This window comes from Acipenser ruthenus, chromosome 27, assembly GCF_902713425.1.
Source record: "Acipenser ruthenus chromosome 27, fAciRut3.2 maternal haplotype, whole genome shotgun sequence".
NCBI lineage: Eukaryota > Metazoa > Chordata > Actinopteri > Acipenseriformes > Acipenseridae > Acipenser > Acipenser ruthenus.
In genome coordinates, this window is record NC_081215.1 from 19,247,143 (window position 1) to 19,267,301 (window position 20,159).

Here is a 20,159-nt window from a genome sequence, read left to right on the forward strand (position 1 = left end):
GCATGTCGTTCCTCACAAACAACATACTGTACATCAGGGGGGCAGGGGGTGTAGAAGGGTGGGTGGAAAATTGGAACTTAGGGTCTTTTCTGTCTTTTGCTCTTGTAATGTGCTGTTTGTTCCAAAATAAAAAAAAATAATTAAAAAATGATCACAAAAAAACATACTGTACATCCTCCTTAGAATTCTAGGACACTGTATTTTCATTTTATGGTGTAAAACTGTGCTACTGTATATAATGAGGAACTAGTGCTTTTACTAATGAAAGGCATCTATAGTACCTTTGCCTGATTTGCAAACAAAGTTCACATTTGTGAGCCATGTCTAATGACCTCCCTCGTCTTTCCTTCCTTAATAATCGCTATGACTGGGCATTCAGCCACTGGCTGGATTAAATGTCACAAGAATGCACAATAGAGCTACATTAGAGCTGTTAGCTGGTGAAACCCTTATTTTGTGTTTGATGCTAGACTAATCAATGTAATTGCCAAAAAGCAGCTGGTTAAGGTAGGCAGGTAAACAATGAGGAATGTGTCTTATGTATTAAAGACAGGAAGATCTTTAAATTATTTCTACTTGTAAAAAACAACACATTTACTGTTTACAGCATTCCCTGTGAGACCATTTCAAAGCTGCCGAAAGACATCAGATTTTAAATTGGTTGTAACTATTCTTCTTTTTTAAATGTTTAATTTTAAATACCAATTCATTTCAGCAACTTTCAAGGCTTTGTGTTATTGAACCATGTAACTAAGTAGTGCATTGAGGCTGCGGCTACAAGCCCAATGAGCCCCCTAGCCAGCTCTGACTAGCTGATAACTAACAGGACCAGCTCTGGACAGCTTCAAACCAATGCTGACCACTGCTGGAATTTGAAGCTATTTGAGAAACTAGTGTTTTGCTGTATCTGCATGGGATCCTACCCCATTTCTTTCATTACTCTTACCTTGGGATACTGCAGCACACCTAGCACAGAGAACATGGGCATTGCAGCACTGCTACTGCCCACTGAAGAAATGAGAGGATTACAATTTACTGTGCTTGTAGAATAACATAAAATGACTGAGCAGTGGTTACATTTAGAACCAGCTATATTTATGAATGTATTAATGGAATGTATGTATTCCAGGCCAATTACTCTAACAAAAAGGATTGTGTGGTATACTCCATGTATACCACCTCCATGTTTATAGCCTTCATTACTCCAAGCTTCCTTAATTGTTTCAGTTCCACATCAGTAAAGCACCCTCTGTTTCTCCTGTGTTGCTATGCACGATCGCTGCTGTTTTTTTAAGCATGCTTATGTAGACCTCAGTAATTTAGTAAAGTAAATGTTAAACGGGGAGGAACCATTGATCTAGGGAGTGTATTGAAAACTGTGTGCTCTTTGTTCAATAATAGTCACATGTAATCATTAAAGAATTAGCTACATCTGCAGGGCTGAATAGCTGTCATGTTGCCATGGTAACTGTATTGTGGTGTGTTATTGGCCCTCAGGTGAATGGCTGCAGCACAGACAGAGGAAAGAGCTTGTGCATGGTTTCCAGTGCTGGAAAAGCTGGCTGCAGACCTTTGTATCTAACTGGTAATGAAAGGTCAATGGGGATGATCGAGTGTTGAGAGCTAATTTTTCAAAGAATCAGTGTTAAAAGAAATAGAAGACTGTGTGGGACAGCTGGGAGTGAGAAACAGATATATTTCAAAGATACTATTGGACTGGTTACTCAAAAGAGAATTCAGCACATTTTGGAAATTGTTGTTGGCCTATAGTGATGTCATGTTTCTTTTTCTTCTTGCTGTGAGAATCAATTTGACCGGTATCCAACACAGTATACCAGTACTGCGAAACACACTGCACAGAACATGTTTTGAAAGCTGAAATTTATATTTTTAGAAGGAAATCCCATTGTTCTTGTATGAGGTAACCCTTTGTATCAGCCATGATTTTACATGAACACAGGATTGCATAACCACTGCATTACTCCTTCTTAAAGTCTTTCTAAAGCCTTTCTAACCTCTTAACACGTTGCATTACAACGTCATACAGCATGCCAGATCATTGCAATGAATGTTGAGCGTGGCTGGATTGGGTGGGTGACTTGGGAATGTAACCCTGAATGAACCTGTCCCTAACCTTTAATGCAGTATGTTTACTTGGGACTTGAAATACATTTGTGAAGGGTGTGAATGGTATTAAATGTACCAGTATTTATTTAAAAAAAATATCCATAATATTTAGTTACACAGGAGTAGGTAATGTGAATGAGGATATTAAGAGTGCATTTCTGTTTTTTTAACCACTGTACTGTATGCTGTATTTTCTAATCTTCTGAGTCATTTTCTTGTATGGACTGGTACACAAAATCATTCATGTTTTAAATAAACAGGATTAAAAAACATACAGGAAACCTTGCCTGTGATGAGAAATCTCTTTCTTATGAAAGAAAAAAATGGACCTGAGCTGAATTTTACCTACAATTGTATCCCAAATTCTGACTCTTGCAGCTCTGTAAAACATCTTCAACCAGGTTTCTATTTGCTATTTATACTGTATTGTGTAATAAAGCATTTATTAATTAGAAGCTGTCTATTCAGGATTAGCCCACTGAGATGCAAGAGCCTCATTCACAGGGATATCCTGATGTCTACCATAGTGCAAGAACAATAAACAATAAACCTTTATATAAATGTTTACTAGAGAGAAGCAGCGCAGACTTAGCACAAATAATATTCATGATGTAATGTAACATTAATGGCTTGGCAGTCCAATAGAGGACATGTCTCTTGAACAAAACATGATTTTTCTTTATCCGCTGTTTCATGATTTAAACCTTTGAGGTGGTCCTGACCTTCGTGGCATTGCTTGTGTATACCCCCTTTGGGTGACTTCATTCTTCCACTTGAGAAAAGTTTAAGTAACATCAACTGACTCACCAGCCTCACAACCTATTAATCCATCTTCATGTGTCAAACTAGAGTTATTGAAAATCAGGTCTGTCTCTTTGTCACAAGGTAACAATTACATGTTATCCCTTTTGGGCCTTGCAGTCACTAATGGCCATCAGAATTAAAGCATAGTAATTCAGAAGAAAAATACATTTCTGATTAGATAAAGATAGTGCTGATGTTTTATTCATTATAGGAGATATTGGAGGGTGTGATTTATGTAGGTCTGACAACATGGGGTTTGCAATAAACACACACCCTGGCAAACATGTATTTTTTAAGGCATACAGAGCAGTAAGTGTTGAATCTGTAAAAAATAATTCACTGGATTATATTCTTATTGATTCAACACTTTGAGTTGTTGATGCCACTGAAAACATTTCTTCCTAATTGATACTTGTTCAATGAGATTCAATTGATTGTTAATTTGGTAATTGGATTTGTTTTTTTACTCTTAATATATAATTGTGCAGTGTGGAGTAGTGGTTAGGGTTCTGGACTCTTGACTGGAGGGTTGTGGGTTCAATCCCCAGTGGGGAACACTGTTGTTGTACCCTTGAGCAAGGTACTTCACCTAGGTTGCTCCAGTAAAAACCCAACTGTATAAATGGGTAATTGTATGTAAAAATAATGTGGTATCTGTATAATGTGAAATAATGTATAATGTGATATGTTGTAACAATTGTAAGTCGCCCTGGATAAAGGCGTCTGCTAAGAAATAAATAATAATAATTGCATTACTTTTCTTTAGCGAATATGAAATGCTAAACTGAAATCACTAGCCCTTTTCTGTGTTTCTTGTTGATTTGTAGCACAAACTGGGGATTTGTCAATCAAGAATATATCTGCACCACACTCCCATTCTCTTCAAAGGCACACAGCCACTTTTAGTTGGAAGATTTGTGTAATGAATCAATCAAAAGGGTGATGTCACAGAAATGTTTAATGATGTTAAAACATCGTATTTGGGGGGGAAAAAAAACATGTGTGCTGCTATTTCAGATTTTTTAGTTACTTCCTTTTGGGTTGCCCTTCACAACTTGTGTTTCCTGGTGCCATATTAACTGATTGTCAGCATGTTCCGGGTTCATGGAACTTTGTCTTGAAAAAACTCTAATTCCCTATCTGCCCTTGAACCCTCTTACATCACATGACCTGCTTATTCACCAATTACCTGCTACTGACTGAAATGATTAGAAGCCAATCACTGAGGCCTTTTGCTGTTATGTGGACTAGATGTCATGCTTGAGCATTATAGGGGTGAAAGCAATGATTGAAATAGCTTGAAATAGCTTGTGCTGATTCCAGAATATTTTTTATATGAAAATGTATGTCTGCGTAATGTGTGTTGCTTAAAACCATAGTATCTGAGAACTACATGGGAAATGACAATGCACAAAAAAAAGCTTTCAATAGGGATTACATTATCCTTGTGGAATTTAATACCTGTAAAGTATATAAATCCACAGTATAAGCTAATTGGAAACTGAAGCAGCTTATCTAACGTTCTCGAACTTCAAAGTCTGCTGTAATCGAAAAGATGCACCCGGTGATCATGTTTCCTGCAATCATTTTATTGAAACTCTTTTACATTGAGTATGCTGTAATAAAATGCTGGTTTGATGGTGTGTTGTGCTAGCATGAAGTTGTGTACCAGTCATTTTGGGAGGGAGGGATTGCTCTCCCTAAACATTTTATCTGATGGGTATGAATTTCTTAAGATATGGGCATAATTAAAAACAGTTTAAAGTGTTTTTGTAAAAGTATTAACACTACAGGGTGTGGGGCAGAAGATGAGAAGCTACATATTTAGGTTACATATTTAGGGTTATATATGTGGTAGTTCATCTGAATATGTTTAAGGTATTTTTACCTCAACCAATTCACACTACCCATATAATGTACAATCGTCACGTATGTGTAACTGACACCCAAGCGTGATGTAGCTTCAGGGCTAGAGCCGAGACCTGCAAGACACAATATCATTTCTTAATTTAATTTAACATCAAGCGTGCCAAAACAGCAATAGTGGAAGCTATCCATGTCTTAATTAGTGGTGTGCTCTGTTAGATGATCTCTGTAAAAGCCAGGATGTTGCCAGATTTTTCTACCAAGTAGCCAGGCAAAGGGCAATCAGGCAGTTATAATAATGTTATAGCTTTGACTATGTGAGCTACCGAGAACACGTAAGTTAGTGATCTTTTGACTCCTTTAATGCCTTGCAAGGATACAAATTCAGCCCCTTGTCACTTTTTTCTGGCAGCTAGTATTTTCTTGTGAGATATCCCTCAGGCAAAAATGCTTCCCTAAATCTGTTTGTTGTGCCTTTGGAGATAGCAGCATGGGTTGTGTGTGATGAAATCCATACAGCTTCCAATTGTTTCTGGCAATACTTTTGTATAGGGAGAGCTTGGTATCATCTTACTTTTCCCCCAGGACATGTCACATGACCCTGCAGTCTGTGGATTGAGGCAAAGGAGGGAAGTGATGCAGAGCCAGGTTTTTAAAGCTCTCAATGAGAACCACATGCAGGATGAGGGAGGCAGGGCACTGACTAAGCCAGCCTGACTAACAGGAGCTGTGCTGAAAGAATCCGTCTCACATTTTCACAAGGCAGCAAAGGGGACAGGACCAGAGAAGAAACCCTGCAACCCTGCAGAAAGGCAAACGAGAAAAAAAATATATATCTATCTATCTATCTATCTATCTATCTATCTATCTATCTATCTATCTATCTATCTATCTATATATATATATATATATATATATATATATATATATATATATATATATATATATATATATATCCTTCCTGGAAATTCACACCTTCCCAGCAGGATTGTTAAAGAAGAAAGAGTCATTTTTAATCACCAGAAACAAGAGTTTATGCTAAAGCTTTTTGCTTGCAAAAGACATGTCAAGTGCTATCGTGAGAAGGAACTCCAGCAAGATAGGTTTGCAAAACCTCTTAAGGTGAGTGGATACCAGTGTTCTGGGACTATTGTTTTGTGTAAATGAAGCTTGGTGGGTTGATTCTGAGTTGCATGTTTTGCTGCTTGTCAACAAGGCTCTGCAGGTTTAAACAGAGCCTTGCCTTTAGTTCTGAAATGAACAAAAGAAGGAAAGGCGGTGCCTCAGGTAGACACAGAGCGGTCTGGCTCGCAGCCACTGTGATACTGTAGGGACAGGTAGTGTTAGAAAAAAAAGGGTTCAATGCTTTCTGCTAAGGTAAAACAATTCCAGATAAAAAATTAAAAAAAAAAAAAAACATGTTTAAAATGTATCACCATACTAATGTTTATATTAAAACTATTATAATCAGTTTCCTGTTTATTAGGCAAAGTTATTTTTTATAAAAAAAATATATATAAGCTTTCCTGTGTTTTTATTTTCAAATGCACATATCTATAGGTACATATCTATAGGTACTTGCAGTATTCTATTTTCTGTTTTAAATTTTAAAAATAAAACAGAAGGGACATCTGACCAATGGTTTAGAATGTTTTTATGATGATAACGCCTATAGGTAAAGCCTTTAACTTAAATGTGTATCCTTAAGTGCCTGTAAGTGTAAACAACACATTACAAAAAAAGAAAAAAATGTTGTAAAATTATATAAAGTACTGCATAATTGTATTCCAACCAGCAAGATATATTTTATAGTAATAATCTACATGTTAAATTTTTTGGTAAAATACACAAATGTTTTCTACATAATTAAATATATCTCTTTATCACTTGATAGGGAACATTGCTGTTTTTATTTAGAGAAATAACATTGACCACAATGCATAGATTAACCTCTGGGCTGAGGTTTGAGGTCACATTTGACAGCCTGCAGTGTTTTATTCTGAGTGATTAATAGTTATACCTATTGGAGCCTGTCTTCCAGTCTAGATTAAAGAGTCACAGCAAAACCACCCTTGCATATGTGACCTTTTCTTCCTGCCTCTGAGCTAATACCTTTCAACAAAACCAGTGTGTCTTGCTGTATCTTATACACAGCCTTTCAAATTAAATCTGGAATGTGACCCAACTTACATATACCACAGTTTATACTAAGGTGGTGTACAAAGACTAGGCTTTTGTACTGTGGCATGTGCAATACTCTCTACTGCACCTTTTTTTTAATTATTATTTTCTTAGCAGACGCCCTTATCCAGGGCAACTTAGAATTGTTACAAGATATCACAGAATTTATTTTACATACAATTATTATTTTTTTTTTTTTTTACACATTATTTTTACATGCAATTACCCATTTATAAGTTGGGTTTTTACTGGAGCAATCTAGGTAAAGTACCTTGCTCAAGGGTACAGCAGCAGTGTCCTCCACCTGGGATTGAACCCACGACCCTTCGGTCATGAGTCCAGGCCCATAACCACTGCTCTACACTGCTGCCCCGTACGAACAAAGAGGATTGATGAAACCAAGGCAAAACAAAGATGGTTTATTGTTTAATGTTTCTGTCCTCTTCAGGCAGCAGAGACACAGAGAGTATGAAAGAAATAGAGGGGGAGAGAGTGTAAATGCTTAAACTCTGCAGTTATTACAGAAATCTGATTTTCTAGGAATTCCTCTTTTTGCCCTTTTGTTGAGTGTCTCTTTGTTCCAGTACTGTACATCAGCATGTCTGGTCTGGCTTTGGAGTTGTTACCATGTCTTGAATACATACAGAGTGTATATAATATATATTACAAGGGAGTGGCCTTTTTATTTGGCAGATATCACAATTCTCCACTGTCACTGTCTTTCACTATTTGTTATTCCTAGCTTTTAACCACACATATGCCAATCTGTAGTTGTTTTCTTAAAGACAGGTTAGTCAGTGAGATACAGATACCCTAACTAGTTTGACACCCACTACTGTATCATGCCCCTTTCAAACTATTATAAAGCTTAGTTTCTACTAGTCATACTGATTATCAGCTTACTAGGTCATATACTGTATACAACTGCTTACTTAATAGGTCATGTGGGTCCATTTTTTTGTGTATAACATTGTTTCATGATATGATGCATTTATGCAATTGCATATTTGCAAGAAGTATTGACTTTCCATATGGAAAAGTTATGACTCCCTATTTTGCTGTCCAAGTATCAATGCTGCCCAACCATGCTCATTTCAGACTTGAATCTGTTAGGCATAAATCAAACCCACTATCTCTTATTGCTTGAAGCTCAGGACTAGTTCCCAGTTTTTGTCATATGTAAATGCAGAACATGCATTAAAAAGCCAAATATACTTTTCTTTCCAATTCATGTTGGCTTTAAGTAACACAATGGTGATGGGAAGAAAATCCTCTTCCTAAGTATGTTCATCATGTTGTTTTGTGTTATTGGTAATGTTGGCTACACCCTTCAAATTCTATAGAGTTACTTAATGCAGGGTTTCCCAACCCTGGTCCTGGGGACCCCCTGTGTCTTCTTGTTTTCATTCCAGCTGAGTTCTCAATTACTTCATTAATCCCTTAATTGAACTAATAATGTGCTTAATTAGACCTTTTTAATTGTTCTCAGCTCTTAAAAAGTTGCCAATTTCAAGTTACTTATAAAATTGTATATTTAATTTATAATCTCCAAACTGTTTAAAAGCTGAAAAATATTAAAAAGGTCTAATTAAGCTAATGAATAGTTCAATTAAGGGTTCAATTAAGTAATTGAGAACTTAGTTGGAATGAAAACTAGAAGACACAGTTGGTCTCCAGGACCAGGGTTGGGAAACCCTGACTTAATGCACCCAGTGTACCAGACAGCATGCGTGCTGAATTTTCTATTCTTTTAAAAACAGAGGCAAGGTCAAGCTAGCATGAAAGCTATAGCGTCAGCATTATACTGTCTGGATAATAGATTGTGTCTGTTTTAGTTCTCTACTATGCCATTCCTCTGTCAGTCTGAGCTGTTGCAGTGGGTAGTGTTTTGATCAATAACACTTTGTGCTGTAACACAGAGCACTTCCTATGTTAATGTAGTCCATCATTGATTCTTGCTCAACTACAACCATTTGTTCACAGTTTACTACAGTGTGATAAGAAACAAAAGAATGTGGTGAGGTTTGGTAGCTGAACAAAAGGGATGATCTGTATTGGTATTTGCTCTTATTTTTCAATTTAGAACTACAGTGCTTATTTGGAATATAAGTATGCTGAGTGGTAACATCTGTATTGTTGTTTGCTGTTGTTGTTGTTGTTGCTAAGACGGTTGGAAAGTGATTGATATCCCTTCTTCTCTGTTGGATGCATGGGATGAGATAGTTTTCTATCACTAAAAGGAGACATTCTGTGGAGCCTGTGTAACTTTAAGTGGTTCATGGTTCTTTAAAGTCGGCCTCACTCAGACTGAATACATACAAAACGTGATAATAAATCACACCATGATATGTGAGTCATTTTAAAACTTCACAGATTAATATCAAAAGTCATAGTAAAGATACACAGAACTATACATATAGAACTTTCTATATTCTACTTGAAGGAATATGAATGTATTTATATAAATAAACATTACATAGTAAAATTAATTGAGAATCCAGATTTATTCACGGCTAATTTGCTCAAAATATTAACTGTATGTTTATAACAAAAAAAATAAAAAATGAAAAGCACTTTTAACACACCATCCACTGTGTATCTCTTAGTTGCAGCTGCATTCTTGAGGAGGAAAGATAACAGCCAGCTAGATAAGGGGGCCATAATTGATCAAGAGTTACTGACAGAACACCATGACCTTAAGTGGAGGACGAGGGGGGTTGAAACACTCTTCAAAGTGTTAAGATTTGAAGTGCTTTCATGGAGATATGGCCAACTGATCTGATGACTTTGGTCTGGATTCAATTAACATTATGGCACTGCTATAGCCTAGTATACTATCAATACTTTGTGCTAAAGACAGACACATAACACGTTACAGGATTTTTTGCAAGTTTCATCACAGTTGGATAAATGGTTCTAATTCCAAACAGAAACTCACATTTGGTTGCAGTGGCAAGTGCTACAGATGCAAGCACCTGATCAAGTGTGTGTTCAAAACGGACATGCCACAAACATGTTTATGAAAAGGCTCATAGACAAGTCAGGTCAGACTTGCACAACATGCTCATTTTAAGACCCATTTAAATCTGCAGCATTATAGAATATTGAAAAGGATAAGAGTTAAATTGCAGTGCAGATGTGGTCTTTAATTACCATCAGGAAAGGAACTGGGGAGTTGCAAGACCTCAGCTGATCCCACAATCCAACAACTGGAGTTTGTAGGGATGCTATCTAGCTTATTACCAAATATTTTGGCAAACCTCAGTCACACTTCAGCCTAATGAGCAAATGTAAAACTTTCCACAGGCAAACCCAGAACAAACTTGTCTTCTGATACAGTCCGGAGTGATTATTTTCTTGAATTTTACGAACCAGCAAACAACAGACCTCAACCTTTTCAGTCTATTTGTATTGCTAAGAAACTTTTCTTGTGCAATGTATTATAAACCTGTCAGCTGAATCCATTGGTTCTCCCACAGGAATTGTCATTTGATACTTGCCCACCACAAAAAGAATGTTCACATTACATTGAATTGTATTTTATCATATACTTGTACCTGCTAGAACTGAAGTGTATTTTATCTTGCTCTTAATTGTATTGATACTTGTACTATGATTTTTGTTTACGACTGTAAGTCGCCCTGGATAAGGGCGTCTGCTAAGAAATAAATAATAATAATAATAATAATAATAATAATAATAATAATAATAATAATAATAATAATAATAAAAATGTGTCTTTGCCAGACTTCACAACACAGATACAAATTCAGAAAAAAAAAAATATATATATATATATATATATATATATAGATTTTTGCTGGAAAGTTTATGACAGCAGCAGCATCCTTTGATATAGGGCTGCTTATGAGGTAATGACTATGGGTGGCTCCCAAAGCAGCCACAAGTTTCACTTTTTGTCTCTTAACTTCTCCAAAACATTTGTTAGCTAATGATAGTGTACTCTTCTAAAGTAGATGTGTATGACTTGAAATGTTTCAGTTAGAACTTGTGGTGACTCTTAATTACAGTATGTTGTTTAAAATACTTAAGCTTCCTTTAATTAAGAGTGTTACTGGGATATCCTCTTTTACTTTTGCAAATTGCTTGGTTTAGATTGTACATTATTACGAGGATCTTGGACAGGCAGGGGAAGATCAAACCACTTTGAGCCCATTAATCATGTTACCATTCAACACGTAATGTATTACCATCTGGCTATATAACAGTGCCCTGATTCTGTTTAGTTTTGTACACTAGTCGAGCATGACAATACATGTTTGTGAATAAAAAAAATTCCATGGTTACAAGTCATTGTAGGTCAATAACGTGACAATAAAAGGATTCTCAGAGTGTGGTGTGCGCGTTTTGGGTTTTTTTTGTGATGTAGTAATGGGCAAGTTGACTCCTATTTGAATTTGAAACTAATTGAAACCCCTTTATATATATTCTTAAGAGGTGTAAGTATATGATTTAAAAATAAATTGATGGAGTCCAACTATCCCCACCTTAGCTGTAAGTTTACAGCGAGGCCTTGCAGTCCTGAAAATAAAACCTGTAGTATTTCAGTTGAAATGAAGTAACAGTTCAAATCACATGCATTCATCAGTAACATCTGCAATACAATTTAAATCCCAGCCACTTGTTTATAGAACTAGCTTTTCTATAAGTTTAACATATGACTTGTTTAGACAAACTGCTTGGTTTAATTGGAACGAGGGGCCCTTCTGATGTCAACAAACAATTTAATCTTAATTTAAACACTAACCAAAAAGAGCCCAGGATGTCTGCTAAACATTACCAGTGTGTCTCAGGCATTTTAATTTACCAGATGTGAAAATTGCACAGCCCGTATTACAGACAACTGATACATTTGACATAGCCTTTGGCTTCGTGCTGTCTTGATCTTCTAGTTCTTGTTTTTGTTCTTCTATTTGGTTGTACATTAATTCACAGCAATGCTTGATCTGAGTCTTGTTTACATAATTGTGAGTTGTTTGTATGTCTCCTATTTGTGTGGTTTTAATAATATACCCATGCACAGGGTGATAAAGTAAGTTTACCACATCAACGAACCATATCATTGATGTGGTGAACACACTTTCTAATCACCCTGTATATTACCTATGTGCAATACTTTCTTATTTATGTCTACCTATGTGCGTAGTAATCAAAGCTTCAAATGTAACTTGTAGTGTATTTTGATGAAAAGTCCATACAATTTTGTAAATTCTCAAATCGGATTAAAAAAAAAATGTATATGTACATACATGAAGTTCCTATATTGGAAAATACGGAAAAGCTTGTATCTGCGTTAGCAATATAATAGTGATGTGATACAGCCGCCTGCAATTTCTTTGTTATCAGATGGCTTGCATATGATGTTTCAGATGGAAATTATGTCACATTAAGATGATATTCTAAAACTCGTCTCAAATGGTTTTTACTTATCTTAGAATCATTTAAACTGCTTTGAGTACATTTTACAGAATTAAAAGCTACATCTTGTTCATTTTTAAATTTAAAAAAAACAATGGTGACTCTTAACTACAGTCTTCCATTGCCTTCTATAAAACTATCATATTGTGAGCCAAATATCCATGCTCCTGTTTGCAGTAGCACTACTATACCCTTGCTACACCCACATAACACAGAATCTCTATGTCAGAGACAACTGACCCTGCCAACAGCTGTGCAATTTAAATGGGCAGTGTGCAAGAAGGTGTGGCAGTAAGGACGAGGGGTTTTTAAAAGCAGACTTTAACTATATTGAGAATACCCTGTGATAAGTACAGGCTGTAGCTCTAACACATGCATCTTGAAAGCTATTGTTTGCCTCTGTGGTGTGTGACTACATTGCTGAATGGCCATTCAGAATCCAATAATATACAAAGTGTGGGTAGATAGTTAGTTTGGTTTACCAAATGGTATTTTCAGTTATACAGGATGAATACTATTAATGAAAGCTAACATAATGTAAATATTTTCCACACTTCAGTGAGTGTAACCTCAATTAATTTATCCCAGTGCTCCTCAACTGCACCACAGTGTCACACATTTTAAGAACAGCATCAGGAGCCACCAAGCAGCTGGTTACACTGTGTGAAATCAGCTGTCTCTGGCAACCATTTACTCCCGCAGAGGGTTAAGGGAACATCCGTCCCCTCCAGCACAGTTCCACAAACCCTGATTGTGTGGCTTGGGAAATCTGCTTCTCCGGACCCAAACCTAATTACAGCAGGGATGTGACCTAAAAATGTGTTAGAAAATGCGCTCTGTTTATCCTCTAAACTAATTTCACATGTGACCTGAGCCGAATTCGAACCTGAGGCAAAAGGCTAGTGTAACCCTCTCTGCCACCTAGCCACCTGTAGTATCCAGTTTCTTTTAAAGACTATAAACCTACTGTCTGCATTGTGGATATCGGGGTGCCCTGAATTCAGGGTTTCTGGAACAAATTAAAGCTGCATTAGTGTCCTTCCATAGTTTGGTTTAGTTAAATTGGTTTTGAACCACAGTAAACATATACTGTTACCTAATTCCCAAGGCACAGATGGGAGTCTTGCTGCTGTTTGTTTGGAGCACAAGACAAAACAAGGGCAGCATACAAGTAATTAACTTAAAAACACTGTTCACAGAAAGAGCTTTGTTGTAGTATCCATGGTTGAACATTTTTACCTGATTGCATCACAGTTTCTGATGCTTTACTGTTGTTTTGCGGTTCTCAGCTGTGTTTTGGCGAGCTTGTTCTACAATTTACTACCTTGGAAAACTCCATTCAACTGTTGCAACAGAGGTAATGGACTTGGTCCTTGGCTGAGGTTGACTTGACCTGCTTGTATTTTTTTGTCTAGGAAAATAATAATTGCCATGGGGTCCAGACTTAGCTGCTCAGTCTAATATAACTGGAGAGGAGGTGGTTGTTGCCTGAAGTCTAATCCCATTGAAACTCAGCATGTAAAATGTTGCTGGGTCCATCTTAGCTAATAGGTATGAAATCAAACCAACCTCAACAGCATGTACAGTAAATCGGATAAGATAAACTACAAAACTTAAGCATACCTTTAAGGTATGTCAGTTTTTCAGCAAAGTATGTTAAGAATTATACCAATTCCTGACACCTTTAGCATTGTTAGAGTGTCACAGGTGCAAATCTGTTCAAAACACTTTTAGTACTAGAAATAAAGACATTTGACCTATCATGCCCATTGTTTTTGCCAAGTTGGCCCTTGTATTCTTTTTTATTTTTTATTGCTTCTATTGTTCCTCATGGAATTGCTCAATGCACACTATTTTACAAAAAAAGTTATGCAACTATACACTTCGTAGTCATACAAAAGTCATTCGACTGATAACAGCGTCTAGTTGCACAATAGTGCATCTTCAAGTTTACTTTCTCAGCTACTTTCTGTCTGTCTGCTTCAAACCATAATTACAATTGAAAAGCCTTGTTTTGGTTGCTAGCAACAATGTCAACAGAAATGAAGGACAGCATTTTTTTGGGATCCTATTGGCAACATAATGTGCCGGAATGTATCGGTATATGAAATTACAGACAGAAGTAACAGCAGTGTGCTTCAGGGGGTGAGACCAGAGATATATAAAAAGTTCATTATTGTTATCGCAGCCATACTAAAAATCATTGCTGAATTGTTACTAGACTGCTGCTGAACTTGGTCAATCTAAAACATTGCTCTGTCTGAAAAGTCATTTTAATGCTACCAAAACTTTGTTTAGGATCTTTTATAGTATTAGAGACCCGTGAGCCAGCTGCTCTTAATACTCTCTTATAAACTCTATAATCTTCTTGTTGTTTTTTATTTTTTTTTCATTTAGCCTATTTCATACGCATTTTCCAACTCCATAAATCAAACCGATGACTAGAAACAGCCTTTCACGAGGCTGTTATGGTGAAACACTCTTTAATGCCTCATAATAAAACCGGGGCAATGGACCAAATCTGGGTATATTAGAGGGTTCCTCACACTCTGGATTAAGAAAGTTGAATTTGCAAGCCTTCCACAGTCAGAGGTTGTACTTTCTTCTCAATGTTATGCATTTCCATTGAACAAAAGCCAGCCAAAAGAAAAAGAAATAAAGAGAGCATTCTCATGAGGATATCTTGGTGATAGCAGGCTCCTAGTGTATTAGCAGGATTATATCGACTTACTTGTGTTAGCTTTTGGAATACAGCCAGAGTAAAGCCTTCAAGGTCATGTTGCTGCATTTCCAATTTTATACAAACAAGGTTTTATTTTAGTTTTTCATCCAACCTTCCTTTCATTAAACCTTTACACCAGATGGGAAATGTGGGGCTAGATCAGTGTCTCCCTTGGAACCATTGCCTATTTGTGGGCCACTGAAAGCGCCAGATATGCTGCTGCCTTGCTGAAAACCAGTCTCCTGGGTTCTCCCTCTACTCAGCCCCACTTCAGGCAGTCTCTAATCCTTTTAAATAAAGAAAGTGACACAACAGCCACCTCACACGTGATGCAGGTCTGGGAAGCTGCTACCTACTAGATCCCATCTTGACTTTGAAGCTTTACTGACTCCAAAATAACAGCAACCAGCATGTCCCATTGCTTTGCTTACAGTCTTCCATGTTATCCTATAAAATCTGTTTTTAAATCTGCATACCCTTATAAATGTTTCCAGTTGTAAAAGCATGGCAAACTGTAATAAAGCACAGTGAAAGCATGGTTAAGCACAGGTAAGCATTGTAAAACCCCAAGAGGTATGGTAAAGCATATTAAAAAGCATGGTAAACTATGGTAAATGCATAGTATAAATATGAGGAAACTACATGCAAAAATACTCTAGTAAACTTGTATAAGTGTTACCCAATTCCCTGTATCTTGTTATTTTTTTATACTTTCCAGAAGTGGTGAATTAATCACTATAATCCTATTTTGGCTTCTTATTTGTTTCTAACTACGTTGTTAATGAATGACACATTTTAAATCTAAAAATGCAACATGTAAAGTTTTTCTGGCTTGCTCTTGATTCAAGTGTAATTATACATGTTGGCATATGGCACTTCTGGCCCAGGGTAACACAGAAACAGGACTCATTTACTGTACTGTATCTGCAGATTGTGGTTAATCATAGTAATGCTATGGCAATGCAAGGCTAAGCCCAATACAAGTGTGGTAGAACTTAGAGAAGCATGGAAAACACAATGTAAAGTATTTTAGATTGTGTGAAAATAACCACAGTATAAAATATGAGGCAGTATAAAGTGTGAAATGACCATGGTTGACTGTTTAAAAAAAAAAAAAAGTTATTGTTACACTTTAGTGCTAGTGTGCTGGGCAATCGAAGACAAAGCATGAGTGTCAATAATTCTTGAGATGTATCTATTTATAGTTCTTGAAACTTGCCTTCCTGGTTTTAGCCTTTGTTTTATTGAAAAAACGATATACATTCGAACTGAGATTTTCAGATTCCATCATGAAGAACACAGATATGTTATTTGTGTAAAATTGTCTGTAAGAACAGGACTAGCTCACAAAAAACACCTGTGTTATCCATAGAAGACATCTTGAAATCTCCGCTCAAAGTTATGTTGTTTCGATAAAGAATACATGTTAACAGGTAAACTAGCTAACTTTAAAGTGTAATGCTAAAGAAAAGCTGCAGTATCAGAATTTTTTTTTTATTTAAATTTTTGGCTGTGTGTTTTAATTGTATGTTACTGGGTTTATGAAATCAACAGTTTATTTTGCCTTCACAAAACAAATAACACTATGTTGTAAAGACCTTTTTTTTAATGATCAATGACTGCTGTTATTTTTAAGTTCCCATGACTTCACCACTATGCCCACCAATCACACAACTGGAGCGCCAGGAGAAATGTGTCAAATAATGTGGGAATGGCTAGGGTTAAAATATGCCCTCATCATGTAAAAGTCTTGCAATAAATACAGACATTCCTGTGGGTCTTGGAGCACTTTACAGCGGATCTGATATTTAAACCATTGAAGTCGCCACATTCATGCTAATGTATTGATTCACCATGCTGCTTCAAGTTTTTAAATTACATTTTTCTCAGTGTAGGCCATAGTACATTTCTTTGTGACATGACCCAATTAGGAGGCCAACCAAAACATGTTTATTGCCTGTGTAAACACAATGATTTTAAATGTTTCAGATATTAGGTTTGCTTGGATGTATTTACACAACATAAGCACTAAAACCAAAAGCTAATATACTGCCAGGCATGTACGCCTCTTATAATTATGTCTTCTTGCTGATCCTTGAAAAGTACTACATCTTTGGAGGGTGTGAACTTTGCTCTAAAACTAACTGATTCTTCTTCTTTCCCTGACAGGCTGACAGCTCAGAGGAGTATTGAAGATGAGGAGGAGATAGCAAGAGAGCGTCGTCGCAGGGCTCGAGAGGGGTTAGGAAGCCAGAGCAGCTTCTCCAGCACCAGCCTCACTTCCCCTGATAATGCCTCACCAGAAGAGGATGGCCTGTAAGTTCTTAGCAGACTCCTGGGGGGGGGGGGGTCTTTAAGGAATACCTGGGAGTCCATAGATGGTAACCCACTGATTGCAGCAGTGGAGGTCTGTGCAGGACAAAGACAGGCCAAGCGAGAAGGTTACTGAGGCAGGGTGATGTCTATTGCAGGGATCGGGGGCAGCAGACGTTTAATAGCCTGTAAGGTCCCAGTTCCATTCACTATTTGGTCTGTGTAATTCACTTTCAGAGAAGTAATTATCAGTCAAGACAAGACAATTGTAACAACTATTTCACAGTGGTGCTGATACGTTAGTACATGATACTTGTATGCTACCATGATGTTGCCATTGCCATGATGTTTATTGTTCATACCACTGCAGTACATTGGTATGGCAAAAAATAAATTATACCACTGTGATACCTGCAACTTTAGCTGCTCTGTTGCAACAGTACCATTGCACCTTACCACAGAAAAAAGACATTGACATAAAAGCATCACAGCATTGTCTTTGATTTTCATTTAATAAGAGAATATATTGAACTATATTTACATTAAAAAAAAAAAAAGTTTGTGAAAGTGAAGATTGAAATAGCTAAAATAACATGCAAACTAAATTGTCATCTAAATTACAAGATAATAAAGAGCTTGTTTTTCTTAGCTTTTCACAAGCCCTTTTAACATTTACATTTTGCTGGAAAATATCCTGTGACCTTTGTACAATATTAACTTCCATTTGGTGGTGTTTCAATACCACTAGTTATGCCTTTGGGAATCTTGTTTTCTTTTTTCATATGCGCTAATCTTGAGACCGATGGTATGAAAGGTTCTTGTATTCCAAGCAGCACATTAGAGATGTAAAGAGTGCTTGCTGGGGTGAGGAAGTTTACAGGACTTTTCCAGCAGGGTCACCAATGGGAGAGAAGCGGCCTTTTTTTCAGTGTGTAGGAAGTCACAGCTGCTTTTTCATTACCGAAGCACAAAAGAATGTTTACGAGTACCACTCAGGAAACGATGTCATAGCTTTTAATGTTGTTTCTGCGTAACCAAGGTGAAGGGTTATTAAGATACCGGGAAAGTGCCTGGCACCTTCATACAGGCATGGATGTTTTTGATTTTTGTAGCATTCAACATCGCTTTATGTTAAGAGTTAAATTAAAAGGGTGTTTCAGGTGTCAGTAATCTGTCCTTATCAATTAAATCCCCTCAAAATTGTGTTTTTAGTTTGGGATCGTTTTTATGTTTTTTTCATTTTTTTTGGTAGAACATGTCCCTCAAGCCAAATGTCTGATGAATCATACTGGTCAGGGCTGTCTTTTTGCTAGATTATTTTACAACTCAGCTATGTGTGAGCACTCTTCTTCATCAGAAAACAGGTCTCGTTAATAACTCTGATTGTTTACATTTCCCAAAGGTAGTTATAGCTGTGGGGGCACCTAATTCCTCCTCCTGCTGACCTAAACAGTATGTCAGTGGCTCAAAGAGATGTCTCTGTCTTACTGATAACATTTTACTGGAAAAACCAAGAGGCATTTTCAACATGACCGAGCAACTTTCTTAAATATGTAGTGCTTTAAACCACATTGAGATATGGGTCACTGTATTTTGATGTCCTTTCTCTTTTGGGTTCAGATATTTAGCATTCTGTTTTGAAAAAACGATGTCAGCACACTTTTCTACCTCTGTCTGAGTAATAGGCATGGACATTGAAGATGTTCTTTAATGTTTCAGTCTTTTTTCTTACACGTCATGTGGTCATCTCTCAACGTGGGGAAAGCTGGGGGCAGTTTTAGCAAACTTGGCTCTTGTCTGGATTTGGATTGAGGCTTGACAAATCCACTTCCTTCCTATTGTTATTACGCTTAATGTACATATGTATCAGAGATAGATACATTGTGCCAAAATGTGTGCTAGGTTTGAGATATGGACAAATGTCCACTGGGTGCTAGGTTGAGACCACCAAACTACTAGTAACAGAGGTGAAAGTAATGTCAGGGTAGTGATGTCTACAAATAATCTAGCAAGAGTTTAATGTTTAAGTAACTTAGTTTTAATGTTTTAAACGGGCACATTCTTTTGCATGGAACATGCTGTTAACTAAGAATCTAAATACATTAAAAAGTGTTACATAGAAGAAGCTGCCAGAAAATGTTATACTTGTAATTTCCCATCTGTTAACAGTTTTTTTTTAAAAATAAATACCCTGCTTAATCACCCCTTGGAATGTGAATTGCATTCCAGTAAGACAGCTTCAGGAAAAATAAATGTATGTTCAAGGACAACTACATCAATAAAAACAGTTTAAATGAAGATGCAGTGGCGACAGGTGGACAGTGTATCATTAAAACATCATGTTTCACTTTTGTTTTTAATTAATTAATACTTTTCTGGCATCAGTCTGTATTTTCAGGACAGGTGCAGAATAATAACTATGGAACAAAATATTGAAAGCTTGCTTTATTTATTTATGTATTTTTTAAATAATTGTTCACAGGTATTTCAAAGTGAAAGGTGGTTCCATTTTTGAAATGATAGAAACTATATACCCTCCAGGCCTGAACTTTGACATGTGCATGGTGTAGTTAGGTCACGCTTCAGACATACAGTGGTTGATGTTGATTTGTGCTCAATCAGAACACCCGTTGTGCATTTACGAAAGATGAAACACACTATAAACCAGTCCCTATCTCCGCTTCCCCCACATTTCTTTTCATCATTA

General features: G+C 36.7%; 1 protein-coding gene across 3 annotated transcripts in view; it reads left to right on the forward strand.

Annotated features, from left to right (window-relative positions):
* LOC117432255 (non-muscle caldesmon-like) overlaps window positions 1-20,159 on the forward strand; it is a 65,244-nt gene that overhangs the window by 20,866 nt on the left and 24,219 nt on the right. For 2 of the 3 annotated variants that reach the window (XM_059001840.1, XM_059001838.1), the window contains exon 2: window positions 17,309-17,455. In XM_059001840.1, coding sequence (XP_058857823.1) covers window positions 17,309-17,455 — 147 coding nt within the window. Of the gene's footprint in view, window positions 1-5,748; window positions 5,920-17,308; window positions 17,456-20,159 lie in introns of those variants that run through there. The other variant, XM_059001839.1, reaches the window with a different exon arrangement.